Source organism: Orbicella faveolata, unplaced genomic scaffold (genome assembly GCF_042242905.1).
Source record: "Orbicella faveolata isolate gen_17 unplaced genomic scaffold, um_ofav_v1 contig_24, whole genome shotgun sequence".
Classification (NCBI taxonomy): domain Eukaryota; kingdom Metazoa; phylum Cnidaria; class Anthozoa; order Scleractinia; family Merulinidae; genus Orbicella; species Orbicella faveolata.
The window spans coordinates 12,799,769-12,812,500 of NW_028301552.1; the positions used below are offsets into that span (position 1 = coordinate 12,799,769).

Genomic DNA, 12,732 nt, shown 5'->3' on the forward strand with positions numbered 1-12,732 from the left:
GATTTACATCAGATTTCACCTTATAAACACTGGGATGATGGAATGGAAATTCCGTGGATGCCCATGATCAAGAAACACAACAACAGGAGAGCCGTACGACAGCAGACTGCCGAGTAAACAACTAACCGAAACAGCCAGGATCGAAATACGCTAGTCAAAACCATTGAAAAGCAACCAATCTCAGAGGAGCTTGGTAGTATATGGGATGACGGCTTACCTAGCCAGTCTACATGATCGCCTGCATGATGAACGTAAGCAGTATGCAGTCGAAGCGTCGCGATCTACATACCCAGCGACCACATCGTGAGACAAACGAGAATACTTTATTATTATTGTACTTTACTTCGATAAACAACTGCATTCTTTCTACGACATTTGAAGCTGTGACTAGAAACAGAGGCGGCGAAAAGGGGAAAGGGACGAGGTGTAGCAAGTTGATACACGGCTTCAGTGACATTTGTGGCAATTGAAATAAAATGGAAAACTATTACAAAGTTTTCTTCGATTGACGACTTAATAGCAAATAAACATGCCTGACTTTTTCCTTACATCTTTCAATTTAGCTCCTACTTTGTTTGAAGCTTTCAAAACCTTGCTCCACCGAAATTGCTTGGTGCCAGTTTAAAAACGTACCTTCCAACTGTCCTACCTATGCTGTCAGACGTTTTCTGTACTTACACATCGTTTTATTTTACCATGTTTTTCATTTTCGTGGAGTTTCTTGTTGTAGTGTACTTTGTACTGCTCAAGCATTGTCTCCACCATGTGAAAAGCTTTCGGTTTGTAATGAACATGGTCCACGCATCTAGGTGGATACGAATCGGTCAATGAATATACGTCTATGACTTCAAATCCTGCTTTGCACATGGCCGACACGGAGTAAGCGTTGAAGAGGGCAACTCGCTGAAATGAGAGAATGCAAAAATATTTTGTTTAGGTTCTAACCGTTTGTCTTGAACATTCTGCCTGTCTTTAGTGTTTAATGAGAGTATATCTTGTCAACTTCTAGATCTGGAGCATCTTTAAGAATTTGAAACAGCCAATAAAATGTGGAATATCTCACATTTTTATTTATACTCGAACTACTTAGACGCCCATGAAGAATTCCTCGATAAAAGGCTGTTCTAGCTTAATAAATGACACCTTTGCTTCGAAGCAGATGCTTCATGTTGTGCTGTTGGCTAAAAAAAAACGGCCAGAGGAGACGCGTTTTCAATTAAACATTGTACAACAACGAATTTTAGAACGTTTACTGATCTAATTTATACCCTTGCATCCTTAGAAGCTGAAAAATCAGAGAGTACAAACCTGGGAAGTGTAAAATCGAAAATCAGTTTCCTTTGAGGACGAGGCCTGTTCCTTGCAAATGGCGGTGGATGACTTCCAAATGATTTTAGACTTATACTTTGGAACTATTTTACCTTGTGAGAGTTCCTTCTCCTTCAAAACCAGTATCAAGTCATCTATGAGCCTCTGATAAGTGGTAAAATTGACGGTTTTTGAAAAATGAAGGACCAGGTTTAAAAGTAAGGTGCTTTCTTCCTTCTGCATTTCAGGCTTGCGTAGAACGTTGACAATGGTTTCGATGACTTTCTCAGGTCTAAAATCGAGATCACTTTCCAGTTTACTGTTCAAGCCTTTGTTGTGAGCAGGGTAGATCCACATGTAGCTATTGCGGCATTTTTTATATAAAGATTTACATAAGAGACGAGTCATGACAGATTTGTAAAACTGCATACTCAGTGAATCACCGTAGATCCAAAGCGTTCCAGATTTTTTGTACTTCTGTGGCATCGACCAATCGTAGGACTCTGCTTTATAAAAATTTAAAAAGAGAAAACATGTTAAAGTAAACCAAAAGTGGATTCCATAACAATGTGAAACCGTCGAATAAACAACAAAATGGCCTATTAAATTCTGCGGCAGTTTAGGATAACTTGAAATAAGGCGACAAATCCCAGTACGCATTTCTGATAAACTGAATGGCTTGACAGTTCGTGACTAAAGAAATAAAACTTTCAACTGACGTTAGCGACGTCGTCGTCGTTTCTTTTACAAACGCCTTATTTGTTTTGACTGATGAACCGTCGCTAGATCTCCTGTGTGAGAATTGAAAGACTCAAAAACTCATTTCCAACCTTTAAGATATGGCATCCACCGTCGTGTTTTCCATTGACCGAATCCATCCCACAAATACTTGCAGGTTTCAGAACAGGAGGCAAGTCCTTCAAGTTTGTCTGCATGAGAAACAACAAAGTAAAATACTTCATTGGTAACATTTGACTCTTCAAAGCCTGTTAAGCTAAAACAAAACAACTGAGCTCATGATGTTATTGCTGGAAATAACCATAATCTATATACTAAGTTTTTTTTTTTTTGCTGCGCAGCGAAGCGATGCAGCTTGCTAATCCGGGCATGCGCAGCAGTGGTATAGTGTTGCTGGTCTGTTGCTGTGTATTTATAATATGTCTCGCTTTTTATGTCTCACCAGACGCGAAAACGAGATTCTCCTCTGCCTGAGGTACCTCGCTGGCTGAGTGCCTTGGCTATTTTCCAAACGCGAGAGCCGTACAAGAAGAATATCGGCCAGAGATCTTGACAGCAAGGTCCGAATACAGCGAGTTCTGTACAAACAAGACCGAGTGCCGATGTTCTCCTCGAGCAAGCTTGGTTAATAAGAGATTTATTACACGACTGAAAATGTTAAGAAATATTGATACGCTCACGGACTGTAAAAACATCTCAGACTTCAAAAGGGCAATTCTGATTGGGATCCGACTTGGCATATACTCACGACTGATGTAAAAAATAAAAAACAAAAACAAAACAAAACACAGAAGAGAAAAAGAGTAAGAAGAAAAAGGGAAAAAAAGAATCTTTTATATGAATACAAGAAACCTAAACCATAAAACTACAGAAATTATTCAAGAGCGATCGTGGGAAATCACTCGGGATATTGCCCGGTCTGTTACTTAGTGAGAATATTGTACCGGTGATAGACCAATCTGATTGACTGATTTCAGTTATTGGCCCTTGACGTGTAATAGGGCTGGATATTGGCCAAGTGCTCTTTTTAAGCATTTATGAAGGGAGATGGTGTCGTAGTGTATGACCACGCAAAACAAACAAACAAACAAACAAACAAACAAACGAGGCAAATTAAATATCCAGCCATCTTAACCAAGCAAGCTTGGTTAATAAAAGATTATTTACATGGAACCTGCTTCGGCTTCGGAGAATTTTTTCCTGCTTGACAAAGCGCATAATCCCGAGCGGGCATCTACCCGCTCGGGTAGCCAATCACAGCGACGAATTTGGTTCAACCTGCCCGCTCACATAATAGAGCCGTATAATAAAGTGACTGAACATTACCATTTTGCGCAACACAATCTTGCGCATGCGCATGCACTTAAGCTTTTTTATTGCATATTACATTACATTACATTACATTACATTACAGATCGCTATGGGGAAAGTAAAGTGATGGCCGCTCGCAACAGTTTGCAGCATGTTTCAGCAATTGTACTTTGATAAATTATTACTGCCACTCGTTTTCAGTTGACACTATAGTAATGACATCAAGCAAATGCCCAGTCATCCAGTGAACAAGTTATAGTCATACTTTGGCATTGCAAGTTACCATAGCAACAGTTTAAGCTAATCAAAACACTTTTCAATTTATCTTAAAACGCTTATGTAATAAATCAAACGGGAAAGACTTTGTTTGACCACATTTACAAACACTGCGAAGAGAGTTGGAAATAAAGCGCGCAGCGGAGTAATTTTGACGAACTTCGAGGTGTTTGAAAATGTGGTCAAACACTGTCTTGAGTGATTGATATGTCTTTTCAATCGAAACTAAAATTAAGGAGAAAACGGAGAATTTGTGCGTGTTTGATATCAATATAGGCTGACTTACTGTGCTAAAAAGAAATCTACTTACCAGAAAGAGGGGCTTTTAGCTGAGCCTTAGTCACAGTTATGTTTAAGGTACGATGTCCATGCTTTACCAAGTATTCGTCTAAGGGTCCTAGAGTTCCATTACTGTGGTTGGCCCCCTGAACGTCGCCTATGATGAACCAATCGCGAGGTGGGTCTTTGAAGCCATCACAAAGACTGTAATCAAGGTAAATCATTAGTTGATAGACACCAGGCTCCGTGATGAGAAATAGAGCTTCGTAAGTTCCATTATTGTGATCGAAAACAGTGGCCGCAATGCTTGTTGGACCACGTACGTAAACCCTCCACGTGTCTCCACCAATCAACTTCGTTCGATTGTCTGAGGTTTTTGACTGGATTAAAATTTTGCTGAACTCTCCCGCTGGTCTGATATCTTGGAATATAATGTCACTTGTTGTGGCGTTGCTTCTATTGATTTTACCCCAATGCTCCTTCACTAATGCCCAGGCCATATTGTCAGCACAAGGCTTAATAATATTCTTCCAGTCTACCCGTGCACGGCGCTGACGAAGCCACTCGTGTCGGAAGTCTTGCAATCTACGCGAAATTAACCACTTTTTTGCTCGACGACGGTTTTGATGTACATTGTTACGAGAATTGTCTGGTCCTTTCTCTGAGTTAATCAAAGAGTTGAATTTATCATTACTGTTCAATTTATTGATTCCGTCACCAAATGGATATCCAGTGACTTCTCTTGGAGAAACAACGCCAACAAGAGGCGGGCAACTGTTCGTCATGTCCGTGCAATACAGCAAGCAGAGGAGAAGTAGTACACCAAGGCAAACGGGAAAGCATAGAAACCGCATCAAACCTGGCACTGGTTTGTTGTGGCTCTTGGGAAGCAGAGAAATAGAAGGCATCGTCTTGATGAATAAGCTAGATTGGAGTGAAAATGGAAAGAAACGGGGAGAGACTGAGTACGATAACTTATGTGTTTAAGGTTCTTGTTGAAAGGAATACACTTTTAGTTTAGTTTTGCATTGTACTCTTAGTGATTGTTGTAAGGAACTCAGACCAATTTTTTCAGCCAAGTTAAACCAAAGCTGTGCACGAATCTCGAGCAGGCTTTCGCGCGCTTTACACCAGTTGCATCTATTTGCTTGGAGGTCTGATTGGTGCACTACATTGTCTGTATACTTGGTAATTGGCCAGAGAGACTACTTTGGGATTGGTTATCGCAACACACGAATGTAAATCTCAGTCTGTAACGCTCACATGAGACAACGCATGAGAAAAACATCACTCATATCGAAATGATTGTGAAAAGAATGCTAGCATTACGAACAATTCAAATCTTTTAACCATGAGAAGTTATTTCCACAACTCGAGTTCGTGTTTCATTAGGGTATCCAAACACTTCGAAAAAATACTGAAAAGCACTTGGCTTACGGCCTCGTGCTTTTAATTATTTCTCTGTGCTTGGATGCCTCAATAATGCACTCACTTTCGTTGTGGAAATAGTACTCAAACGTTTGTTCCTGATGTATTTGCTTGCAAATGTGACGTGATTACATTTACAAGAAATTTATCTCACTGTCGTTACTAAAGTAAATACGAAAGTTCCACTTACATTTGCGACACATTTACTTTCTATCCAAAAAGTGAAATTTCCCGTTTGACTGCACCGGAGTGAAAAACGATAAGCCCTTTCCATTCCCCTTTTTTGCCTCCAAAATTGTAAATGGCTGACTCTCCCGCAATTTTGTTTGCCTTTGAATTATCCAATGACTTCGTAGTTTAAATCGCTAATATAAAAGCAACCAAACGAGCATAGAACAAACGAAAGCCAACCCGACCAAAAAGACAGCTGAGAGTGCAGAAATTAAAACATCTTTGGAACGTCTTTTCAAAATCACAACGAATAAAAGGACTTTGCACCACACTCCAACCATTTCGTCGAGAGCTTAGAGAAAGGGAGCTTAGGCAACGACGACAACGTCGCCGAGGACGACGCCTAGCTAGAAGAAAATGAATTCATATTTTACAAGCGAAATTCGCGGTTGTCTAGATCTGTTCGGTAGGCCAATGACTCTAAAAACGTGCTTAAATTAAATATGCAACGACGGCGTTCAATTCCAAATGGAAATAAAAAATTTTAGCCGTCGTCGTCCACGTTCCGTAGACGACACAAAACTTGGTCATTTCACGCTGTTGTTTTCAGAGGACGGCATGTGATCTTTTCAAAAGAATCACAAGTGCCACTGGCCATGTATTATATGACTTGCTCCCACCCAAACGTAACAGAGCTCTTAGAGAAAGGGGCCATGACTTCATACTCCCTAAAGTAAAAACGGAGCGATTCAAACGGGCTTTTGTAAATAGATATCTTTTTAAATTTATTTCTTAAAATCTTTGTTGTAATATATATGATAGATTTTTTCTAGTTTAGCTTAGTTTCTTATTGATTGTAAAGCCACACATATGTTGTGACTGATTTCTTAATAAAGATTTATAATAATAATAAAGATTTATAGTGCACGTGAACAGCTATTGTTTTGCTCATTAAACCTTTTGTTTAGTGACGTTCTCGTTGCCGTCTTCGTCGCGGTTTGCTTAAGCTCCCTAATAACGCGCGAGTAACATATCCGGGGAAATACTGGGTACTATGTCTAAAACTAACTTAAGAGGTATTACCTTTAAGTCAGGAGCCATAATCGGGGACGGAGACCGTAAACGCGCGCCATTTCTAGTATTGGGGCTGTCCCTATGATATGGGACAATTTTTCTATTTTTAGAACAAATTGCTCCATCCCGTACGGCACACGCGCGTACATGCTGCGAGGATTTTTGCGGATGTAGCGCGGGGAAATGGTGTCCGAAATTCCTGACATGTTTGATGCTTTTGGCCCACAACTCAATACTTTCATGTCTGTTGGAATTTTGCTTCAGTGTTTCCGTCGTAAGCTGCTCCAGTTTGAGTGAAGTAAGACAGTGTCGAATCTAGTTATGTAGTGCCGCTTTATATCACTGACCAAGTTGTATTCCGCAGCCTCTTTTACAAGGGCTCCACATTACTCCACTCTAAGTTTCACATATGTTCAAGACTAACAGCTTTTCCAAAACACAGCAAAAAACTAGTTGGATATATCTGGACATAGCAGCGTTTCAGGACTTCAAAGTTTCCCTCCTCTTGCCACACGCTTGCGAGTTTGAGTTTCGCCTGAATTGTAAGCAACGCTTGATGTTTTATCAAGGCCCAATAAGCGACAATAAAGTTTATGTCTGTAAATGCTGCGCAGTTTTGTTTGTGTAAAAATCCAATAAATTGACTGTTGTCGATGAGTAAGAGCGCCCGATGCGTATTTTGTACAGTCAGTAAACATGACAGTTTGGACTTCCTCACTTTGGAGTGAAAATGTACATATGTTTAAGGTTGATAAATGTTTGAGAACATATTAAAAGCTTAGCTGAAAATATGTGAATACAGCAGAAATAATCAGCTTTTTTTAAAGTTAATCAACTCGAATAGTCACGGTACTCGAATAAAGACTTCGATTGGTCGAGTTATCAAAACTCCTTGTCTATTTTATTTTCGCAATGTAAAATTTCACCATGTTAAAGAAACACTCATGATGTTAGTAGCCTTTTGGCGTTGGTGAAAATTGTTGCAGCATCTCGGCACAAAAGACAGCGAAAGAAATCTTTGTCGAGATTTGTTGACAATTGAAAACACCGACTCAGACTTGAAAGTGCACGCGCTGCACTATGCAAATGAGCTACTTGTACGCGTCAGACTTTCCTTTCAAAAGCCTTTGCAAACTCGCGAAACAAACAGAAACAATAAGAAACTATCAAAACAGGGTTTGGTTATGATTAAGCATTGTTTAGAAAACTCACAAATTAACTCGATACCAGAGTAAAGAGTTTTCTTACATAACTTTTCTTTATAGAACAAGCGCAAAAGCTTACGGGTATAACTAGCGCGAGCATTCATTTACAGCGCGAAATCGAAGCCTTGTTTTCGACCCTGAAAAACTCACCTTTTCCATTAGCTCAGAGCATAAAACTACATCTTAAAGCCCTGGTTCTTATCCCCTGCCTTATTCCCTGTCATCGCTGTGAAAAATCTGCAAGAGAATCTCGCAGCTCTCTCCATTTGATCACCCAACGTGACAACATCCACGCGAGAGCCCCCGACATGTGCGTGGATCCGCGCGGATATATGACGTCAGGATGGCGCAATTTGTTCTAAAAATAGAAAAATTGTCCCATATCATAGGAAAGATCGAATTACCGTTCAATCAACGGAATGATCAAAGTGTAAATTACAAACTGTGTGAATATGAAATCCAGGCAAGTTCCCTTCTTTCTGTACTGGCCTGTTGAAAATTTGCAATTTTGCATAAATTCCATCGGCAGTCTTGGTTGATTGAACGTTATTTCGAACTTTCCTAGATTTCACAAAAATGTGAAGTCGCTGGAACTTTGAAAGTATATTTCTGAAAATACTTCATCAAAAGGGTCTTTTTGACGCAATAAAAGAAAATTCGAATTTACCGACCTGTCGTCAGATTCTCCATATTTACAGGCAGTGGCTCTTAATGTGTTCTCAAAAATTTAACAACCTAAAACTAGAGATACATGAGTTTGATGTACGTTTTCACACGAAAGTGGGGAAGTCCAATTTGTCATGTCAGTCTTACTGACTGTACAAAACACACATCGGCGGGCGCTCTTATTCATCGACAACAGTCAATTTATTGGATTTTAACACAAACAAAACTAAGCAGCATCTACAGACATAAACTTTATTGTCACTTATTGGGTCCTGATAAAACATCAAGCGTTACTTACAATTCAGGCGAAACCCAAACCTGCAATTATTATCTTTTTTTACTGTTCGGTCGAGATAGACTCTGGTGAAATCCTCGCAAGCGTGTGGCAAGAGGAGGGAAACTTTGAAGTCCTGAAACGCTGCTATGTCCAGATATATCCAACTAGTTTTTAGCTGTGTTTTGGAAAAGCTGTTAATCTTCAACATATGTGAAACTTAGGGTGGAGTAATGTGGAGCTCTTGTAAAAGAAGCTGCTAACACAACTTGGTCAGTGATATATATCATAAAGCGGCACATAACTAAATTCGACACTGTCTTACTTCACTCAAACTGGAGCAGCTTACGACGAAAATACTGAAGCAAAATTCCAACAGACATGAAAGTATTGAGTTGTGGGTCAAAAGCATCAAACATTTCGGGAATTTCGGACATCATTTCCCCGAGCTACATCCGCAAAAATCCTCGCAGCATGTACGCGCGTGTGCCGCACGGGATGGCGCAATTTGTTCAAAAAATGGAAAAATTGCCCCATATCATAGGGACAGCCCTAATACTAGAAATGGCGCGCGCTTACGTCTCCGTCCCCGATTATGGCTCCTGATATCTGTCGTGTTTTGCGTTCTTCCCCTCGGATTTTAGAGCAAACGAAATAAAGACTCCTCGCAGTTTACTTTCATGGCAACATCATGCTCCAATATCTATGATCAGTTGTAGATGAATCAATGCTCAAATCGTAACGAATAAATTTAAAACCGCTTTATATGATAAACTCGCCAAGTTACACTCTTCTTTTTGTTATAAGGATATTCCTTTTTCGGCCCACGCTGAATATTCTTATTTTTCTGCTGATTTTGAGCTGAAAATATCGTTGTGAATGTTCTTCAGTAGATTATTGTTTAATTTATTCCAACGGAGAATTGAACGAACACAACGTGGACTATCCCGACACATCGTCAGATTATCCGGCTAAATCATGACTGATGGCACTGAAGTAATTTTGGAGCCAGAATTCAAGCGATCAAGCCTAATGTGACACATAACTTCTTGCAGAAAAATTATTAGTATCGAACATATGGCAATTGTTGTTTTTGCTGCTCTACGGCTAGCACTGCCGTTTAAAGAATGGAAGAATTTTATACGGTTAAGTTTAAAACATATAATTGTATAGTATTTACATATTTTCAACGTACGAAGTTATATTCTTTTCAAAATCTCAGTCTCGGGTTATTCATAAGATATTCTTACAATTTTGCACATTTCAGCCTCGAGTTATATTCTTAAAGTATGTATTCTTACTCAAAAAATATCAAGAGTAAGAAATTTTGTCAATTGGCAATTGTTTTGCCTGACGTTAATAAGATCAAAATACATGTAGGGCTTTATTGAAACCATCGCTAATAGTTAGCGAAGAAGGTAAAGGAAACATAAAGGAAACTATGAATAATAATAATGACAATTAATTACTACTACATTTGTTTAAAATTCAACCTTACCGACTGGCCTTCGCTTTCACACTTCCTTTGAATCAATTCACTGTAGTTAAAGGTTCACAAAATATATATTCAATACTTGCAAGAAACACTTTTATTTTCCATGACACTGACCACTTTGTCGCTTAGGAAACGTGTTGAATTTATTATTCATTATTCGTTATTTATTCTAAATGGTTGGTTTTCGCTAGCGCATTAGCGATATAAGTGAAAGCAGCGTACCATGTCGATAGAAACCGCGACGTCGACGCCCCGGACAGCGTCGTTTATTAAATGAATTTATATTATACCTACGAATCTCGCGATACTCTAAAGTCATTTACTTTGTTTATCACTGTCAAAACTATCGCAAAACTAAATCCGTAACACATTGATAAATTTGAAATAAAAATTTGAAATAGAAATTTAAAAAATTAGCCGTCGCGGTTCACCTTCTCCGGACAACGCAGAATTATAACGCACGTGCACAGCCATTGTATTGCTCATTAAGACGTTCCCGCTACTTGTTTCTGCGCATCCTTACTGCACACGCAAATTTACACGCCACGTCATGCATGACAGCGCGCGCTAAGTAATAAAATGAACAATGATAGGGCTGATGGCCATTGCTATAGCTTTGCCTGGATTTAACGATCTTGGACGTTCGGTGACCCCTACTTTTCTTTGCAGAAGCAGATTTTATTTACAATTATCTCCACATCGTCCAAAAATGAACAAAAAATTAATGTGGGAATTCGAAGTTAAAAAAATTTCAAGATATCTCTCCACGGGACATCGAATCGTGCCATCTTGCGGCTGCAATGCGCGTGAAACTATGGTCGCTAAATGCGAACTTGTTCTTTAAGGAATCTCACCATGCAGTTGGCTGAATTCACTTAATAGGTCCACTTAAACAATATTTGGCTGAGAACCTTTCACTTTAAAGGCCTAATTGTAATATTTTTAGGTTTACAGACACTGTAAACCTAAGCCTGATTTGTTCAGATTTAAGGTGTTTTTCCGGGCATGTTCTCTCCAAAATGAAGTCTGTGAACCCCATTTTTTTTTTCACATTTCTGACATAACTAATTCATCATCTTACAGTGGCAAAAGCCTCAGAAAAAAATCAATGTTGGAAAATTTTCACGCGTACGTCCTTAAATCATATCTGTTCGTATATATATATTATGTCTGGATTTATGAAAACGGTGTTAAAGACTGAATCAAGTGTTTTTTGAGTTAGTTGGTTTTTTTTCTTATTTTTTTTTCTGCTTTCGCTATGACAGCAACTTGTAAATCTTACCTAGCATGGAATTTAGAAACTCCCTGCCGCATGTTTCATTTATTTAGGTATTTTTTTTCATCATTTATCGACCACCCCCCCACCCCCTTTTCAATTTGCGTGAATTTTAGCCCAGGCTACACTCGTCTGAATTCAGTTCGCGCGGTGACTCTGACAAGGAGCGACCGATTAGCGTTCTGTATTTGCTGTCTAAAGGAAGTCTGCCCGAGGACATCATTAAGTCCAATGAAGGCCCAAGTCTAACGATTTGCTAGTAAGCGTCGTCCATTATCGTACGTGGGGCGGGCCTGAGGAGATGTGTAAACTGTACGGGTCACATTTAGTCCCGTAACAGAAAGCCGTTTGCCCTGTGGCGATAATGTTGTGCTTGCTTTAGACAGCAAAACTCTTTAGCCACGTCAATTTAGGGCTTAGACGTGCAATAGACTAGACATTTCTAGCTGCTGTTGGCGTCATTTGCTTTGAACTTTGATTTAGCTAAAGACTTAGAAAAAAAAAATCTGTTGAAATCTGGATGTGCCATTCCGCGCTCGACAAAATTGAAGTACCTCCGGGACATTGCTATTTGCCAGCAAAACATGGCCACGAGGAGAGAGAAGAACATGAGTTCAAGCGCTGATCGTGAGTAGAATTTCCTTGTTTTATCAATTTTAGGCGTTCTCGGCTTAGCTAAGTATCAGGACTGTCTGTGATTCGCTAGCGCGGAAGAATTTTATTTGCGTGGCTTCCGGGCGATAATTGACGTAACGACAACATGTTGAGTGTTCGCTTACTGCTAACTATGGCCAAGTTTGTCTGAATTTCAATCGATTCTCGATGTAGGAAGCTCTTGTTCAGTCCATTTAGGACGATGCAGGCCTTTAGAAAGCAATAGATTGGCTCTCCGCCGCGGTTTTGATATCTGTTCGTTCGTGTTGATTTAGACTCCAATTTCATGTTAAAAGCACTCTTAATTAAATTGTACAATTCATGATTCAACGAAAAGACGGTGAATTTAGTCTTCCTGGCCTCAAAAGGCATACAGGAGAGTTATTTGGTGCTATTTGAGCTACGATAAACCTCGTGGAAAGCTAGTTCTGGGACAGAATTGTAGCAAGATTAAATTTACGTACTATCATTGATACGAGTTCAAACGTAATGAACTCGTATCATCTTGCCGCCACAGAAACAAAGCCCTCCTACGAAACAACTAACCCGTTAAATTTCGCGCTGCATATATTATGTA

The 12,732-nt window shown here is 39.5% G+C and overlaps 1 protein-coding gene across 1 annotated transcript; it reads right to left on the reverse strand.

Annotated features, from left to right (window-relative positions):
* Positions 1-304: 304 nt before the first annotated feature.
* LOC110052384 (uncharacterized) lies at positions 305-10,985 on the reverse strand. Its single transcript, XM_089291304.1, has 5 exons — positions 10,229-10,985; positions 3,944-4,836; positions 2,139-2,237; positions 1,309-1,811; positions 305-903 (listed from the first exon to the last, which is right to left on the reverse strand). The coding sequence occupies exons 2-5, from the start codon at positions 4,818-4,820 to the stop codon at positions 658-660; spliced, it is 1,725 nt and encodes a 574-aa protein (XP_089147430.1). The 5' UTR covers positions 4,821-4,836; positions 10,229-10,985; the 3' UTR covers positions 305-657.
* Between the last annotated feature and the right edge of the window lie 1,747 nt (positions 10,986-12,732).

Excerpts from the sequence above, each read along its gene's own strand:
- LOC110052384 (XM_089291304.1), bottom strand. The coding sequence starts at position 4,820 with ATGCCTTCTATTTCTCTGCTTCCCAAGAGCCACAACAAACCAGTGCCA. Across the intron at positions 2,238-3,943 it reads GCTAAAAGCCCCTCTTTCTG|ACAAACTTGAAGGACTTGCC; the intron begins GTAAGTAGATTT and ends TTTCTCATGCAG. Across the intron at positions 904-1,308 it reads TTCGATTTTACACTTCCCAG|CGAGTTGCCCTCTTCAACGC; the intron begins GTTTGTACTCTC and ends CTCTCATTTCAG.